Below are 20,013 nucleotides of genomic sequence, written 5' to 3' on the forward strand. Positions count from 1 at the left end.
TATACCCTGGGTATAAGCATTTGCCCTGGGTCTGTTGAGGTTGAGAAGCTCATACCTGACTTCCACTGCAGAGTGAGAGTTCCTGGTCAGCTGTCCCTGTATCCACAGTAGTGCTTAACAGTGTGCCTGCTGCATCAGTAAATATTAAATTGAAGGAAAGACAATTCCCTTCCCTTTTATAAACAAACACAGTGGGGTTGGCTGCAATGTAATGTTTAGATATAGGAAAGCAAGATCATTTCTGTCTGCAGCTGAACACTGTAGTAGTGATTAGTTTTGTAATGACTGTATACAGTTGGCCTCAAACAAAGGAATGAAGTTTATCTTAGAAGCCAATTCTGAGAGCACCTGGGTGGCTCAGTTGATTAAGCGTCTGCCTTTGGCTTGGGTCATGACCCCACGGTCCTAAGATCAAGCCCTGCATCAGGCTCCCTGCTCAGTGGGGAGTTTACTTCTCCCTCTGCCCCTTCCCTTGCTCATGCTCCCTCTCTCTCTTTCTCAAATAAATAAATAAAATCTTTTAAAAAAGAAGTCAATGCTCTGCTTTCTTGCTCTTCCTTATTTGAATTTTCTAACATATGACTCCTAGCCATCTAGTTCACCTGCCCTAATATCTGACCCAGCATCACCACTACCATCTTTTTCACTCATGCCATTGTACCCGTCTTAAAACCCATCATAAGTTTTGATCTATCACAAGTCAGGTACTAGAATTTAATCATACTTTTGCCTCTAATACCAGGTATGAATGTGGGAAAACCATCCCATATTCCTACCCTCAGTTTCTTTGTTTGAAAGAATGTGGCAGTTGTGTTCGGTAAATGCACCTTTATTTTATATTCTTATTTTTTTATTTATTTTATTTTTTTATTGGAGTTCAATTTTCCAACAAATAGCATAACACCCAGTGTTCATCCCGCCAATTCCCCCCTCAGTGCCCATCACTCAGTCACCCCAACCCCCCACCCACCTCCCTTTCCACTACCCCCTTGTTCGTTTCCCAGAGTTAGGTGTCTCTCATACTTTGTCACCCTCACTGATATTTTCACTCATTTTCTTTCCTTTCCCCTTTATTTCCTTTTGCTAATTTTTATATTCCCCAAATGAATGAGACCATATAATGTTTGTCCTTCTCCGATTGACTTATTTCACTCAGTATAATACCCTCCAGTTCCACCCATGTTGAAGCAAATGGTGGGTATTTGTCCTTTCTAATGGCTGAGGAATATTCCATTGTATACATAGACCACAGCTTCTTTATCCATTCATCTTTCAGTGGACACTGAGGCTCCTTCCACAGTTTGGCTATTGTTGACATTGCTGCTATGAACATTGGAGTGCAGGTGTTCCAGCGTTTCACTGCATCTGTATCTTTGGGGGTAAATCCCCAGTAGTGCAATTGCTGGGTCATAGGGTAGCTGTATTTTTAACTCTTTGAAGATCCTCCACACAGTTTTCCAGAGTGGCTGTACCAGTTCACATTCTCACCAACAGTGCAAGAGGGTTCCCCTTTCTCCACATCCTCTCCAACATTTGTTGTTTCCTGTTTTGTTAATTTTCACCATTCTGACTGGTGTGAGGTGGCATCTCATTGTGGTTTTGATTTGTATTTCCCTGATGGCCAGTGATGCGGAGCATTTTCTCATGTGCTTGTTGGCCATATGTAGGTCTTCTTTGGTGAAATTTCTGTTCATGTCTTTTGCCCATTTCATGATTGAATTGTTTCTTTACTGTTGAGTTTAATAAGTTCTTTATAGATCTTGGATACTAGCCCTTTATCTGATATGTCATTTGCAAATATCTTCTCCCATTCTGTAGGTTGTCTGTTAGTTTTGTTGACTGTTTCTTTTGTGGTGCAGAAGCTTTTTATCTTGATTAAGTCCCAATAATTTATTTTTGCTTTTGTTTCCCTTGCCTTCATGGATGTATCTTGCAAGAAGTTGCTGTGGCCAAGTTCAAAAAGGATGTTGCCTGTGTTCTTCTCTAGGATTTTGATGGATTCTTATCTCAAATTTAGATTTTTCAACCATTTTGAGTTTATCTTTGTGTATGGTATAAGAGAATGGTCTAGTTTCATTCTTCTGCACGTGGCTGTCCAATTTTCCCAGCACCATTTATTGAAGAGGCTGTCCTTTTTCCAGTGGATAGTCTTTCCTGCTTTGTCGAATATTAGTTGCCCATAGAGTTGAGGGCCCATTTCTGGGTTCTCTATTCTGTTCCATTGATCTATGTGTCTGCCTTTGTGCCAGAATCACACTATCTTGATGATCACAGCTTTGTAGTACAGCTTGAAATCCAGCATTGTGATGCCCCCAGCTCTGGTTTTCTTTTTCAACATTCCCCTGGCTATTTGGGGTCTTTGGGCAGTTATTTTCAAGAGATACTTTGATCATGGAAACATTTTTTAAATTCATTTGACTAAATCAATTATATTATGTCTATTAGAACCACAGTTAAGTACTGTATTAGGAGATATAATTGGTTATAAAGGAATATTTGATCTGCCCATTCTTTTTTTTTTTTTCTTGCCATGCCCTAGGTGTAAATCCAAAGTGAAATGTACGTGGCAGAAGAGAAAACTATTGAGTATAGTTAGTGGCTCATGGTATTAAAGCCAAGTATTTACAAGTAAAAGGAATGAGGTCCATGGCACTGGTAATGGGATTTAAATGGATTTAGGAACTAAGGCTGAAATAAGAGCCTAATTAGAGAAGATCCTTGGGTCATCATGTCAGTCCTCACCTGTCTGTCAGGCAGACAGACTGTCCACAGCTTTCACTTCAAAAGATGTGGCATGTTCTTCTCATCAGTGTCTCTTGCCTGCCTGTTCTTGAGGGAGAAGTTGCCTTGGCTGCCCCTTGCAAGTCACGTTTCTGCAGCAGTGCACTTAGTGGGGTCCAGAGATTCAGCTTACATCTTGTCTCCAAAAAGACTACTAAAAATTTAGAATATGGGATTTGATGGTTTTCTAAAAAAGAGATGTGAAAACTAAATCATATTGGATAAATTGTCTCTGCTAGCGTTTTCCTGATTTTAATTGCCCTTTTAAAAATAAGAAGAAAGGACCTGAAGATAGAATAAAATGACTGTTTTCCATTGATGCGAGAGCCATACTTATAATGTGTCTTTTGTACCTGTTTTTATTTATTATTTTTTTTTTGCACTTACTCTTAAAATCTAAGTGATTAAGCATTTATCAAGGGGGATCTCTGTTCCTTTTCTCTTTGTAGTTCACTTTGGGATTTTCTAGAGGACAAATCAGCATCTTTATCTTACTTTGGTTCCTCAGGTGGAGTTTGTTAGTTATGGAAGCTGGGCCCCCAGAGTAGGTGGCATCTGAAGCTAAATGAGGAAAGGTAAGACTAGGATAGGGATTGAGCTCAGCTGATGTCCTTGGGGGAGGGTCTGTGTCTGTCAACACATATGCCATAGTGAGTGTTACTGCAATTTGGCAAATTGGGACATTTGAGGATGTAGAGTTTTTTAACTTACTGTCTTTTCTTCTGATATCTCCCTTTGCTCCTACTGGCCTAGCTGTTACTTGTTGAAGGCTAGTGCTAGATGTGGGAATCCAGAGCTGGTGGGATAAGGACATGGAACACACATGGCGCTTATGTGACAGAGTCTAATGCAGTATGAAGATTATGCGCTATGGCAGTAGAATTTGTGCTCTTTCCTTTTTGAATCTATCCCAACAATATTTCCCATTACTTACTTAATTACTTGACTTGAGGCTTCAATGCTCAGAGGCGATTCCATTGGCTTTAGCTTTAATTAAGAAAAAAAAAATCGTTAGGAAAGCAGATTCTCCCTTCCAGTTTCTCATTAATTTACAGATGAATTTGTTTTCTGCTAACTATCTATTGACAGTTTACTCCAGACTTTGGCCAAATGTTAGTTTGGGCCTTATAAAAATAATCTGGATTTAAAAGTTACCATCACAGGATTTTTGTTCTATCTCTTTTTAACTGACTGGACTTCTTGGTGTTCACTACATAAAATACAGTTTGTCCCATCAGGAATCAAATGTGAAAGCATTCAAAGGATTACTCAGTGATCTCAAAAATTTGAAATTCGAGAATATGGGTGTTACTTTTTTTCTTCAACCACTATATCCAATTTCTGTGTTTTCTTTTAAATGCACAGTATCAGACAACTCTTTTTTCTTATTAAATGCAAGTAGTATTTGATCTTTAAAACTTCTCAACATGCAAGTGGAGTTTTAAATTGTTTTAGTATCTTGAATGAGGAGATACTGATAAATTTGAGTCTGAAGACTGATGTTTGCAATATGCTGCAAACAGATATCATGAGTATATAAGACAAGTGAGACAAAGCACTTTCATATTTACATATTACAGTGGGTGCCAGTGCTCGTGGTAAGGTAGGAGCATCCTGTGGTGCATGTGCTACTATATAACATAGTGTGATCTAGCATCCAGAATATGCCCCTCTGCGCAGTTAGACCTGAGCTTTTTGTGGAGTTTAATTGACCCTTGCATACTGCAGTTAGGGTGGTTTGCTGGTTTGTATGTGCATATCTATCTTAAAGAACAGCACAGAGCTATGACCTTACAGATGAATGGCACATCTACAATATCAAACACATGCATAGAGACAGTAGAAAACAGGGAACTCTGATGTTGGCACATATTGACTTAACCTCACAGTGTAACTCCACTTTTGTAGAGCCAATGTGTTCATATGTTACAAGCTGATCTTGCTTTTAATGAAATCAAATGTATTAGTGTCTGAATCAAATATTGCGGAGTTGCTATGAATCTCCTTGGAATGCTAGTGTCATTATCTCTACTCTGGCCCAGGATCCCAAGCTACGTGGCCTGGCATCCCTCAGCAAAAGGCCTGAGTGCTAAATAATTATTCTGGTGACGGAAGTGAGCCTTTAGTTCCTAAAGTTTATGGTCACTTTATTCCCTTGTGGTGTCTTCTACTGATGGTTTGTTGTAGTAATTCCATATATTTCATTAGAGTATTCCCAGTTAATTCTTATAATAAAGCCCTAACACCTTAGTTTGGTTTTCAAAGTCTGTATCTTTCCGAAGCTACTGCTCCCAACATTGTACCTAGGCAGATATTCTCATTTTCATTTGATTTCTTTTTACCCCCGGTTTTCACTTTTGTTTCATCTAAAACACCTTCCCCTATATCTCTGTATGTCTAAATTTCTTTGATAAAGATCTAAAAGTGGTTATCATTTTTGGTCCAGAAAATATATAAATATATAAAATGTATACACACATATATATACAAATGTAAAGATATATATATATATACACACAATATATATTATCACTGTATATATACTATTTATACAGTGTATATATCCTGTATATATAGTGTGTATATATACACTATAAGTACAGGATATATACACAATATAAACTATATTCACACAACACTGCCTAAATCACATAAAAGAATATTTAATGACATGGGAAGATTTTTCTAATTAAGTGGAAAGGAAAATTGAAAAATACTATGATTCTTTTTTTTTTTTTCTTGAGGAGACCTCTATAGGGAAATACATAGGGAAAATTTTCTGAAAGGTTCTATGTTAATAGAAATGTTATAAGTTGATGGAACCAGAGATAGTTTTATTTTGCCTTTCGATATTTTACATTTAGATAGTAAATCTGTTTTACTTTTGTAATAAGACGTGAATTGGTAAAACTTATTTGTAAAACATAAGGATACCTTACCCCATCCTTATATAAAATTTTGGAATATCCGAATTCCAAATTATGCCATGTTATTCTCACCATTACTCTTATATTCAGGTATTTTAAAGAATGTTTAATCAAAGTGAGTAGTGCTAATATTGAAGAAAATGCTAATTTTTAGTACAGTATATATTTGATGTTCCTTTCTATGGGGCCATGGACCTTTACTTTAGAAATCCTCAGACTACCAGTGCACTCATGTTTTCAATGATAATCCTTACTTCCACAAGTTGGGTCACACCTAAGATATTCACTAATGAAAGAGAAGTTAAGATTTACTCTTCTTAAAGACCTGGGTGACATTTTAGGAATATTTTTGTCAATAAGAAGAGGACGTCTAGTTCTGCTGTGTCATAGTTGTGAGTAATGTGTGCCCAAAGAAATTTTTCTTTTGTTTCCAGTGAAAGGGGGATACTCCTCGGTCTTCTCTGTCACTCTGGAGTCTTCATATCTTGCTTTGGGGTTTGTCCCAGTATCCACATACACTCCTCCTGAAACAAAGAGGATATTTTGGGTAGTGACTGCTAATTTAAAAAAAAAAATGTGTTAGGCAGCTTTTCCTTGAAACTTCTTTCCTAATTCGGCATGAAGCAGAATTAAATAGTAGAAATGAAGGAATTTATTTCGAGATAGCAAAATAAGAAGGGCAATCGTTTGGTTGCACAGCAGACGAGGAGAGGGCCAAGGAATGGATTGAAGGAAATTATCAAGCATGCATGTTGTTTTTAAGTGATACTTGAGACTGGGATGTGAAACAGCTGTGTTGTTGGTTTTTTTTTTTTTTCTTGTGCCAACTTTCCTTATTTGATTGATTTTCTCTCTGACAGCCCACTGTGCTGATAAATGTGTCCATGGTCGCTGCATTGCTCCAAACACCTGTCAGTGTGAGCCTGGCTGGGGTGGAACCAACTGCTCCAGTGGTAAGTTCCCACCTGTTCTTGTCTGTCTCTGCGTGTTTTTGCTGTATGGGCTCCCTTGTCTGCAGATGAGCCTGAGCCACGGGTTTCGGTCTTGTTCCCTATACAGAATATAGTGTGGTTTCCTAATCCAGTTCCTAAAGACGGTTTCTTTTAAATCCATATATGTATCATATTCAGAACTGTTTTTAATGGAGGAGAAAGAAAAGTACTTAGAAAGAAAGAGATTTCAATAGTCTGATGTTGATACATCTGTAAATAGGAATAAGTTTCCCAGAGTAGGGTCTAGAATTAGGCTCCTTCGTCGGGTCAGGCAGTTTTGTGGTAACATAACTACTATATCCTAAGGTAACATAACTACTATATCCTAACTGATGTTTTTACATGATGATTTATCTAGAATTCTTCCTTGGTGATTAAAATTTGCCACCTGTTGGCTTTAACTCAGAAGTAAAATTGATATTTTCAATGCTTGATTTTTTTTTTTAAATTTACTTCTGAATTCTGAGATGTCAATAATGAATTCTCAGAAGATGTTGGGGAGAAATATTGGTCATAACCGAAAATTCATGAACATTTTGGTATGAAATCAAATTGTATAGTGGAAGGGGAGGTGGGTGGGGGGAGGGGGTGACTGGGTGGTGGACACTGAGGGGGGCACTTGACAGGATGAGCACTGGGTTTATGCTATATGTTGGCAAATAGAACTCCAATTAAAAATATACAAAAAAAACCCCAAATTGTAATATAGTATATAATTTGTCTTCATTATGTTAGAATTACAATTCTAACATGTGAATTATAATTCTAATAACAATAGAATTGTAATTCTAACATAATGATATTTTGGACTATAAAGAGCTTGCACTTAAAACCTCATATTCTTTATTAAGAAGATTAGGCAATGGAATGTCCTGTAATTCAGTTGCTTTTCTAAATTTCACAGTTAAAACTTAGGTTTTCTGGCTAACGCATTGCCTTGCGTGTAATTGTGGATACTTCCTGTTTCTTCGTACTGCTTTTTGCTTTGAAAAAATGTGAGGGGGGCGGAATCAAAGCCCAACTGAATTCTAATACATGAAATGTTACATTTAGAGAAAGAAAATCATAGCTTTAAAAATTAGCAGGATCTCATGACAACACAAATTCATTCTTGTTTCTATGGCACAATTTTCCACAGCTAGTCTGAAGGGATTTCAACCCATCTAGATAAACCGGTTTTAGGAATTCGTACTTGCTTAAATTTGGAATCGGGAGATTACTGTGTTTCTGGTAAGAACTACTTGCTATAGACTTGTGATCTCTTGGCTGTCCCTAAAATAGCATCTCTAGGGGTAGTTCTTGTGCTGCCTATGCACAGACATTCTGTGTGAAAGAGCCTTTTTATTATGTCTTAAACAGGGAGTGTGTGTGTATGTGTGTGTCTTTCTGCCCTGAAAGGCTTCCAATTCCAATGGATAACTGTCTTGCAGGATTTTGTTTTGCTTCTGCTGGAGATCAGGAGGAGAGTGGGCATTTTGTTCACATGCCATGGAGGCAAAATGTTTGGGATGTGGGATTTGGCTCACAGCCATTTTTCTGGCCGACTGACCTCAAATGCAGTGTCGCTTTCATTAACTTTTCCAGCTTAAAAATCAGTTGTGCCTACACATTTTGAAGAAAAATAACATTATTCTGTAAACTAGTGGGAATGAAAAGAGTAGATGTATTCTGTGTTTGAAAAGTGAGATTTGTTTCTACGCCAGGGCAAGTATGCTGTGGGATAGAGTAGTTGCAACCGTATTCATAATTGCTGTCCTAAGGACTGCAGCCCGCCTCGAGCTAAGGGGTCAGACTTGAGTGTCTGTGTGAACAAAACAAAAGGCTACATGAGTTTCAGCCTCTCCAGAACTGATTCAGGCATTCTAGAAAACAAACTGTTGGTTTATTTTGGAGTTTAGGCTTTCTAGAAAATAACTTGTTGCTTGCTTTTGGACTTGACTAATTTTTGAATGAAGTCTCTAGCATCCTGAGGACACATGTTCTTTCCATCTAGAATATAATATGATGCCATCTTTTGTCTCTTCTTTACAACTCCTGTTTTGGCTCTATAATGACCAGAAGCATAAATGAACACAGGCAGACACCTGAGGTCTTTAAAGATGCTCTGAGAAAAACATTTCTGACACCGTGTTTAAACACATGAGAATATGCTGTTCTGAGCTGGAGCACTGGGTCTTGTTACTTGAGTTTTGTCTGTAGCAGTTCCTCTAATAACACTTGTCAGAAGGTATGTAATTTAATTACTCTAAGCCAAATAATTCTTGAAATAAAATGCATGCTTCAGTAATCTACTAGGTAGCACAGTTCAGATGACCTCATTTCAGGGCACCTGGGTGGCTCAGTCAGTTAAGTGTCTGACTCTTGATTTTGGCTTGGGTCCTGATTTTAGGGTCCTGGGATCGAGCCTGTGTCAGAGTCCGTGCTCAGTGGGGCATTTGCTTGAAATTCTCTCCCTCTCTCTGCTCCTCCCCCCACTCATATGCTAGCTCTCTCTGTCTCTCTAAAATACATAAATCTTTAAAAAAATAAATGACCTCATTTCCAAGGATTCTATTTCTGTGTTCCCTCCCTCTCTGGTTATGGCTATGAATACCTTGGGTGATATTTGTTAGGTCCATAGATAATTGCCTTGATAATCAGAGTAGGGGCTTGTATCAGGGTCCCATCAGGAGACAGAAACCACAAGAAATCTTTTATAGAGCAAACTTTTTATTTTGAAACCATTTTAGATTTATAGTAGAGTTGCAAAGATAGTAGAGAGTTACCATATACCCACATCTAGTTTTCCCCTTGTTAACATCTTACTAGTAGTTTGTCAAACTGAGAAACTGACATTAGTACATTACTATTAATTAAACCTCAGACTTTGGATTTCATGTTTTTTTCCATTAATGTCCTGTATCTGTTCCAGAATCCAATTCAGGCCACCATATTGCATTTCATTGTCATGTCCGCCCAGTCTCCTATGGTGGAATTGTCTATGACAATTTCCACCTTTGGCTTTTTCTAATCTTGACAGTCTTGAGGCGTGCTGGCCAATTATCCGTAGAATGTCCCCTGGTCTATGTTTGTCTAGTGTTTTTTCTCATGATTAGACTAGGGTTGTGGGTTTTGAAAAGAATACCACAGAGTTGAAATGCCCTGCTTAACACATCATAGCATGGGTATCATTAAAGTCCATATAACATCACTGATGATGTCCTCACTCGCTTAACCTTCATCATTTGCCGATGTACAGTGTATACCATGTTTCTCCACATAAAGTTACTATTTTCCCTTTTCCTAGTCTATTCTTTGGAAGCAAGGCTAAGTCTAGCCTACCCTCAAGTGTGACAGGCAGGTATTAAGTTCATGTCTTTGGGGAGGAGTACCTACGTATGTTATTTGGAATTCTTCAGTAAGGAAGATTTGTCTTTCCCTACTTATTCAGCATTGTGTCAGTATGGACCTGCATATGAAAATTTGGGTTCTAAGCCAATATTGTGTTATTTTGTTGTTCAAATTTTTCCTGCTTTGGAGATTGGGAATTATTTTAGGTTACTCCTGTGTCCTTTTGACCCACCCTCATTCTTTTTTTGTCTGCTTATTTTTGTTTGTTGAGCACTTACTTCCTTACTGATACTGTAGGATACACTAAGGCCATTTTGTGTTTTCCTGTCTCAGCCCTAGACAGCCATTGGAGAATGGCATTTGGAAAGCAGAATCTTGATGCCAGATCTGTTCATTCCTCCTGGGACACAGAGTAGCTTGGACAGGGAAAGTTTATTAAAAATTATTAACTGTAACAGGGTATTGGAGTAGTGAAAAATGGTTAATAGAATTAATAGCACTTGAAAGAACACAGGAAAAGCAGATTTAAGGAGCTGCCACTACTTTCAGGGCTGAGGTGGGATGCCCAAAAGGAATCCCCACTAGGGCTATGATCCAGACGTTGTTAGCAAGGGCATACCACAGCTCACTGAATGGTGAGATATTGCATAGTACTACTCTAGCAGAGCTTGATGGACATCTGCCCTCTAGAACTTGCTAGAAATCTGCCCTCTAGGATATTTGGGAAAGCTGTTCATGGAGCAGTATCTTACCAGAAGTACTCTGCTACAAAAAAAGCCCCGGAGGGTATCCAGGGGAAGTTGCTGGCTGATGAGTGCTGCTAGCCTCTACTATTTGGTGCCTGCTAGAATAGTTGCTGAGTGCTGCGAAGCTTCCCATGGTACCAGAGACAGGAACTGGGATGAAGAAGCTGGTTATGTTGCAAAAACTGGGCCCTGTGCAAGACCTAAGTGCTACACAGCTGGATGCTGGAGAAGCTTGCATGGTAGGAGCTGGGGCTAGAGAAGCCCTTCTACCCTGCAGGAGTCCCTTGAGCTTGCACCTTGAAACTACCATGGAGAACTTTGCTGCAACTTCATTGTTTGTTGACCCTACAGAGTCTCTTGACTTTCAGACATAGTTCTGCTTTTTCCTGTTGTGTAGGAGCAGCCCACTTTCTGCCTGATAATCAGGACCATTTACTCCAGCCAGAAGAGTAACTCCTTTTATTTACATTAAGAGCCTGAAATGAGCAGGTGGCAATAAATCAATAACTGTCACACACACAGCCATCTCTCTGTTTTTTTTTTTTTTTTCTTTCCTAATATGCATGGGAGAATAAGGGACTAACAGGGGGCCGCATGTTTCCAGGTTTACAAAGACTTCCCTTGGAGGTTTGATTTGGCTGTTTACCTTGTCCATGGAGGGAAGGATTCCTCTGCTTGATATACAGTCGGCCTTCCTGGTTCTCAATGTATTCTCTGTATAAAAAAACCAGGTGTGTCAGAGGACTGTACAAAGTTTGTTCTCCTGGAGCGAAATCATGATTTATTTGACTAAACTCAGACATATTGCTTCTTTTTAAATTTGATTAAATGATTTAAAAAAAAAAACACCTATACTCATATTTTACTTATATTGGCAGCCTAATGCATACCCTAGCCTATATGACATTAATCTAGCCTCCCTCCGTCTCTCTCTGCCCTCCTCCTCCACGCTCTCTCATTCCTCCCCCCATCAGTCTCTCCATCCCTCCATCAATCCTCTATTCCTCTTCCTCCTTCAGGGGATGATAAACAACTCCTGGAAGGCAGGCGCTGTGTGTTATTAATCTCGTTAGCCTCCATTGTGGCTGGCATGTCGTTGGAGCGGAGTAAATGACTGTTCCATTTAATTAGATTGAATGAACTGTATGATTCTGTGAAGGTCATTCACGTGTTCATGTCGTGGACTTTCACTGAGTGATTATTCTGTGCCAGGAACTGTATTGGACACAGGCAATAAGGAAATGCATGTGGTGTAGTTGCTGGCCTCACAGAGCTCACGGCTTCGGGACAGGTAGATAGAAGTGCAAATGTCTCATTCTGAGAAAGAGAACAATCTTAGGAAAAGAGGTGGATGGAGAAAGCCAAAAATGGAGCTGGGTATGGGAGTGAGAGGTGGATATACCATGAGGAGCAAAGAGTGGCCAGCAAAATGTCAAGAGATTTCTAGTTTGGGGGTGCTAGTGGAGGAAAGTGAGGAGAACTTGAATGAGTTCGTATCTGATGACCTTCCTTCTCCTGGTAAACTGGGAGCAGAGACAGTCTGCTGAATTGAAGGGGAGCAGGAGTTGGGTTATGTAGATGACAACAATGACAATTACAATTCTGCTTTACTGAGTCCTTAGGATGTGCCTAGCACCACTTTAAGGGCTTACTAAAAGTAACATTTCATACTCATGGCAGATGGTGAGATGGCAATTCTTTTTTTTTTAAGATTTTATTTATTTATTCATGAGAGACACACAGAGAGAGAGAGGCAGAGACACAGGCAGAGGCAGAAGCAGGCTCCATGCAAGGAGCCCGATGTGGGACTTGATCCCGGGTCTCCAGGATCACACCCTTGGCTGCAGGCGGTGCTAAATCGCTGCGCCACCCGGGCTGCCCGAAATGGCAATTCTTGATCCTGTTTTATTGATAATATAAGGGAGATGCAGAACAATTAAATGGCTTGCTTGAGTTTAAGCATCTACTGAATAGTGGAAGTATGCACACATCCCCTTCATAGCCAGTCATTTTAAGCATGAAGGTACAGTGCCTCCTGAAATTGGAAAGGAGGTTTGGTGAATGTGACCAGCGTCTATGGTCCTGAGGAGAATGAGAGCAGGAGGCAGAGGCTGACAGCCCCAGACAAATGTCAGAGTCAGTATACTGAAGATGCCAAGGGCACACTCTCAGAGATGATGATTTTTAAATGACACCAGTTGGGATGGACTCATTTTGTAATTTTTAATTTCTTCATTTGTAATAGGAAGAGTGTTGGGCAGCTTATATTTATGATCCCTTTTCACCCTGTGATTCTATGTGTGGTTTACTCTAGAGGTACATATACACAATCCCTGAGACCTTTCTTTGTGTTGGGGACCTTTAAACCTTCTGTAGTAGTAACAGATTTGTTCTCTCAACCTATATAATCCTGCTTATGATTTTCTAAATGTTTATAAATATATATATTTCTCCTCTGGCTATAGGGCACTTCCAGGATGCAGGGGAGAGTCCTGTATCAAGCAGAAGCCAGCAAATAGCTTTCAATAGCTTGTTCTGCAGGCTTTTGACTTTAGTACCAAGTAGAGGTAAACATGGAAATTAATTTTGGTTTAAAAAATTCCAGAAAGGGGTTTATTTAGTCACCAATAGCATTTCTAGTTAAATGTATTTGGAAGTAGTAAAAATATGCCTGGGAGGCAAGGCAAGTTCAAGCATTTTCAGGTACAACATTAAGAACACTGATAACCTTTTATATAAAGCAGGGATGCTGTGCAGCAGAGTTAAGTAATAAGACTTTGCCTGCAGGATATTCCAATCGGGGAATCCATTTGAAGGATATTACAAGCCAGAAATCATGAGACACAAAAAGCTGACTTATTTCCCAGCAATCCTGCCGTAAAGCTCTATTGACTGGACACAATAGTCAGATCGATGGTGTCTGGGAAGAGAAGACGCTCAGAAACCGGTCCTCACAGCGAGTCATTAACATGTCCATTGCACTGTCAGAATTGCTTTAGGAACCAGGTTGATGAAGCAGCAAGAATAAGAGTAGCATTCTGGTTCCCTGGCATGGGGGCAGGGCGTTGACAATTGGTGGGAAAGACTGAGCTGGGAATGGTTCATCACACCTGCCTGAAGGCAATTTCACTGATGGACTGCCCAAATATCTTGATAGAGGTCACAAACACAAACCACTGATTTTACCTTACTGAAGGAGTCCAAAATCCAGGTTGTTCTTGGTTTTTCTCTGGAGGGCCAGAGAACCTCCTGCACCTTTGCTTCCTCCAATCCCCGTGTTAGATCTGAATTGCAAGAGTCCTGGCTACTCTCCTTTCTGTGCTGTTTCTGGGCCCATTTTCCTCATGCTTCAGTAAGGATAAGGGTATCTAACTTCATATGCTTATGAGGATTGAATGATACCATACCTGTTAAGTGCCCAGTACCGTGCCTGACTCAGTAAATGGTCCTTACTTGCAACTCCTTGTGTGACAAACATGACTTCAACCAGACTTCTTCAGATCAGTGCAGCGTTTGGACAGGAGAGTGGATGGGAAGGCTCATTGTGGACATCTTGTTTAGTTCTGGGGGCCACCTGCTTCTTTAGCAGAAGACTCTCTGTCCACAGTTGCTTGGCAGGAGGCTCCCCAGACACAGCCCTGGTGCAGTTTTCTGCATTATTCTCAACCTCCCACCCTGAATGAATTTGTTTTTCCCCCGCCAAAAAACGAGATCCTGGGTGTATTTCGGCCTGCTTTTAAAAAGAATCTAGATCCAAAATAAGAAAGAAATTTAAAGTACAATGAAAGTAATAAAAAATAAAAAATATATAAAGTATATACATAACAATTAGATTAGGACTTTATAAAAAAATAAATGAAAAATAATGAAGAAAGAACAAAGTACAGAGGAAGCCAGATGAATTCATGTCTGGTTTATGTTGCTTCTGGCATAGTGAGAACACTATAGACAGTTTTTGTTCTTCACGCCAGTGGGTTCATATGCAATGGCTATAAATACCAGGCTGGGTTGTCATGTCATTGACTCCATTCCACATCATTTATTCATTTGTTTCCTTTTCCTTTTCCTTTTTTTTTTTTTTTTTTTACTGTGTATAATATCTGCCTCCATCTATTTATCAGAAAATCTTGCTTCAGCTACACAATATGACAAAATCTAAGCTGTTTCTACTTAGATTCTCACTGTTTCTGCTGCTACCTCTCCAATCCGCATCACTGTGCTCTTTTAGTTGATGATCACAGTAGTCCCCTTGCTGCTACGTCTAATTGGGCCCCACTGGGATCCGTTCTCTGTAGTGAGACCAGAGTGACCTCGTAAAACTGCACTTGAGAGCATGCTGCTCCCTTTTCAGAACTCCCTGGTATTTCCCATGATAAATAATTTCCAAAGCCCTTTTTGACCTGTCGTGTCCTATCTTCTCAATCCCTTGTCATCCTGCTCCCATTCTGGGTATCACACTGCCCAACTTCTATCTTCCTCTCATGGGATATACTGATTTCATTTCTGTATTTACACTTGATCTTTCTTCAGCCCAGAATATCCTTCTCCCTAGATCTTGACATAGCTGGCTTCTTTCTTTCTTTCTTTTTTTTTTTTTTAAAGATTTTATTTATTTATTCATGAGAGACAGAGAGAGAGAGAGAGAGAGAGAGGCAGAGACACAGGCAGAGGGAGAAGCAGGCTCCATGCAGGGAGCCCGACATGGGACTCAATCCCTGGTCTCCAGGATCAGGCCCTGGACTGAAGGCTGCACTAAACCGCTGAGCTGCCCGGGCTGCCCCCGTAGCTGGGTTCTTTAGGCCAATCGGGTCTCAGCCTAACCACCACCCCCATGAGAGGCTTTCTCCAACCTTTATTTATTAAGATTGTTCTCCATTATTCTGGATCACATCTTTTAAACTTGTTTATGGCAGTGTTTGAAGATATTTTGTTTTTTTGCTTTTGCTTTTGCTTTTGCTCTGTCTTTCCTTCTAGGAGATAGGGCCCATAAAATTTTGTCTGTTTTTTTTTTTTTTTTTTTTTTTTTTTACTGCTATCTAGCTAATTTACTCACTTAATGTCCAGCATGTGCTGGGCACACAATAATGCTCAATACATATTTGTGGAAGGAAAGAAGGAGGGAGGGAGGAAGGAAGGGAGGCAGGTAGGCAGGCAGGCATAAATGTTCCAGGAATAGTAATGTATACAAAAATGAGATACGAGAGTTGACTAAGACTCTGCCTCTTTGTTCAAGGAGCTTTCATTTGAACAGAGGGTTTGGGGAACCCTGGGTGGCGCAGCGGTTTAGCGCCTGCCTTTGGCCCAGGATGCGATCCTGGAGACCCGGGATCGAATCCCACATCGGGCTCCCGGTGCATGGAGCCTGCTTCTCCCTCTGCCTATGTCTCTCTGCCTCTCTCTCTCTCTCTCTCTGTGACTATCATAAATAAATAAAAAATAAAAAAAAATGTTTTGAACAGAGGGTTTGGAAACGTGCACAAATATATAAGTAAAGTATCCAGAGAAGTTAAGAAGGAAGTAATCATAGATCTTCTAGAAAAGGGGTATGACCTAAAGTCTTTCATTCAGTAGCCTTGAGGTAGCTCAGTCTCTCCTTTGGCTCCTGGATTGACCCTGGCTATGTGTAGTGGGGGCTCATTCTTCCTTGGTGACTTAGCAGAAGATTCTTCATCCATAAATGAGCAGCTTCAGTGAAATTGTTGGAAGTCAGGTGAGATATGCTAGATACGGTTTTCCATGAACTATGAAAAAATATGGTTGTGGGAGTTCCTTTCCCTCAAGAGAGGAAAAGTTGTAGTAATTACCCTCAAGGTTATTACTTGTGGAGGGGTGAGGTTTCTGACATGGTGACCCCAAGACAAAGAAAGGTGTTTGAAAGTCAACCCTCATTTGGATGGGGAATGTTTGATAGTTCTGCCATCTAAACTTCTACATGTTACTCCTCAAGGTGGAAATTTTATATGACAATGCAGAACTTAGTTGTTAAATTTGTATCAAAATGGAGTATGAGCAATAAGAAATTAGGCAAAGACATTCAGGCTACAAATTATTTCAAATTACATAGCAACCATTTTCTGACAGCAAAAAATGAGTTTCCAGGCTATTCTGCTTAGAGTAAAATCATTATTTAATGATTTGTATTAGGTGTTATGTATTAGGTGGTCCTGGAGGCTCATTTGTTATCCCACCTGTAAAATCAAGTAGGTTAATACCTGATTTTAGTAGAGCTACATGCATTTCATTGTATGGAGTGATGTTGTTAATTGGATGAAATTAAGTGTTGTGGCATAGTATATAGTCTGGTATCTTTCACGATTATATTTGATTTCTTAGGTTTGCGATTGTATCAGAGGATTTTTTTTTAAAGACTTGAAAGTTTCTTCAGGGAAAACAAGAAAAAGGGCTAATCACTGTTTTTCCTTCTCTGGTCAAAATATCTTTTAATTCGTTGACAACCTCAGTGATTTTTATTATTTTTTTTCTTTCAAAAATTTTATTTATTTAAGAGAGAGAGTGCAAGCAAGGGGAGGGAGGGAGGGAGAAGCAGACTCTCTGCTGAGCAGAGAGCCTAATGCGAGGCTGATTCTCAGGACCCTGGGATCATAACCTGAGCCAAAGTCAGAGACTTAACTGGCTAAGACACCCAGGCACTCCAGCAACCTCATTAATTTTTAAAAGTTCAAACATTTGTACCTGTATATTGCAGCAAATTAATCACGTTTGCCAGATATAAAACTAAAAAAATATAGAAAGTAATAAAATGATAAAGGCTATTCCAACAGAATAAATAGAAGAGTTTGCAAGAGCCTAGATCTTAGACCATAAATGATGAGATCATCTTAAAATTCTGTGAAAACCTAATGTTTCACTACTCACTGTTGTTACACAAAACTAAAGGAAGTAACTTCCATGGAAAGTGTAAGTCTTAATGGAACTGATTTGAACTGGATGTTGATATATAACTGAAGTTTTGTTCATACATTAAAGAAAAACAGACACTTAAAAAAAGAACCTTATAAGATTATATTACATAAATCAGATTTGTCTATGTTATAAATCAGTGCTTAAAATAATTAGACCACATCAAGATTAAAAACTTCTTTAAGACAGAAGATATAGGGACTCCCAGGTAGCTCAGTAGTGGAGCATCTATCTGCCTTTGGCTCAGGTGCAGTGTTCACAACAATTAATTCTAGGTTGTGTATACATGGGTCTTTGTTACAGTATTACCTGTAGTATCCTATAGTTAAAAAAATTTTGGGGGGGCACTTGGGTGGCTCAGTGGTTGAGTGTCTGCCTTTGGTTCAGGACGTGATTCTGGGGTCCTGGGATTGAGTCCTGCATTGGGCTCCCCACAGGCAACCTCCTTCTGCCTATATCTCTGCCTCTTTTTCTGTGTCTTCTCATGAATAAATAAATAAAATCTTAATAAAAAGATAGAATATAGGGATCCCTGGGTGGCGCAGCGGTTTAGCGCCTGCCTTTGGCCCAGGGCGCGATCCTGGAGACCCGGGATCGAATCCCACATTGGGCTCTGGTGCATGGAGCCTGCTTCTCCCTCTGCCTGTGTCTCTGCCTCTCTCTCTCTGTGACTATCATAAATAAATAAAAATTAAAAAAAAAGATAGAATATATCATAAGTAAAGTTAAAAGAGAAACAAGAATAGGAAAAGATTTTTGCAATATATATAAAAACAAGTGATTAGTATATAGAATTCATAAAGAATTTCTACAAATCAATAAGAAAAAAAACCCCTCACCTTTAGAATAGGTAAAGGCTGCAGTAAAATAATTTAGAGGCAAGGAAACCTGATTGGCTAATGACATGAGAATATGCTTCTCTTTGTAATAATCAGTGACATGAATAGTAAGTGAACAAGATGTCATTTTTGCCATCATGTTGGCAAAAGTTAAGAAGTTGGACAATACCATGTGTTGGCAAGGATGTGAAAGGAAGATTCCATACACTGTTCTCATGAGGGTAAATTTACAGAGTAACTTTAGAGAGCAGTTTGTCTCTAGAGTAAAATTTTAATTTGCATATACCATACAATCCAGTAATTTTACTTCTATTTCTTTATGATTTGTCTGTATGCCTTGCAAAACCTTTGCTTTCAGGTACTGGGAGCTAGATTTTTGTGTCTTTGTAACAGTGGAAATTTTGCAACAACTGAAAATGGCCATGAATAAGGGAAAAAATAAATTAACTAGTGGCTATTAATATAGAGTAATACTGTGTAGCCCTTCATTCCTACCAATCAATATATAGTATTCCACTATATTGGCAAATGTAGCAATATTAATAGATCTCAATATCATAATATTGGGTAGAAAGAGCAAGATGCACAGTGATATATACATTTTATGTAAAACTAATGAATGACACATTTTATTATTATGCATTATATTGTTATTTTATCATTTCTGGATATATATATATATATATATATATATATATATATATATACAGACTAGAAGGATGCTCATTAAAATCATGACGGAGGTTACCTCTAAGACAGGGGTAGAGAAAGAGCTGGGAACTAGGCACAAGAAGACAAAGGGAACTTTATCTGTAATGTTTTGCTTCTTACATCAAATGATGAAGCAAAGGTGGTGCAGTGTTCACAACAATTAATTCTAGGTTGAGTGTACATGGGCCTTTGTTACAGTATTACCTGTAGTGTCCTATAGTTAAAAACTTTGGTGGGAGAGGGCACCTGGGTGGCTCAGTGATTGTCTGTCTTAGGCTCAGGACGTGATCCTGGGGTCCTGGGATTGAATCCTGCATTGGGCTCCCTGCAGGGACCCTGCTTCTCCTTCTGCCTGTGTCTCTGCCTCTCTCTGTGTGTCTCTCATGAATAAATAAATAAAATCTTAAAAAAAATTTTTTTCAAGAAAACTGTATTAAATTTTTCAGACCATGCAGATTGCATTGAGGGTTTGGGGACCCATTTTCCTTACTGTGGGATTTTAAGCAAATATTTAAGACTTCTGCCCTTTGGCCCTCACATCCAGAATGAAGATAACTAGTACTTGCAGAGTGGTGGTCCAAAATACTTACCCTTTGGGGCTTTCCTGAAGCCACACTTCACCTGGAAGCCTTCTTCCCATCCCTTCTCTCCTCTGCCCAAAGGCGCAGTGCACATAACACAGACCTTCCGTGTTCCCGAGCATCCTGTGTACTGAGACACTTAGCACATTGCTTTGTTATGTCTCACTGTGGACCATCTCCAGTAG

The 20,013-nt window shown here is 39.3% G+C and overlaps 1 protein-coding gene across 8 annotated transcripts in view; it reads left to right on the forward strand.

The window, feature by feature from the left end:
- Positions 1 to 20,013, forward strand: part of MEGF10 (multiple EGF like domains 10) — a 319,848-nt gene that overhangs the window by 222,408 nt on the left and 77,427 nt on the right. For all 8 annotated transcript variants that reach the window (XM_038552022.1, XM_038552023.1, XM_038552025.1 and 5 more), the window contains one exon: positions 6,569 to 6,661. In XM_038552022.1, the coding sequence (XP_038407950.1) occupies positions 6,569 to 6,661 (93 nt within the window). The remainder of the gene's footprint in view (positions 1 to 6,568; positions 6,662 to 20,013) is intronic.

The sequence above is a fragment of the Canis lupus genome, chromosome 11 (assembly GCF_011100685.1).
Source record: "Canis lupus familiaris isolate Mischka breed German Shepherd chromosome 11, alternate assembly UU_Cfam_GSD_1.0, whole genome shotgun sequence".
Lineage (NCBI taxonomy): Eukaryota > Metazoa > Chordata > Mammalia > Carnivora > Canidae > Canis > Canis lupus.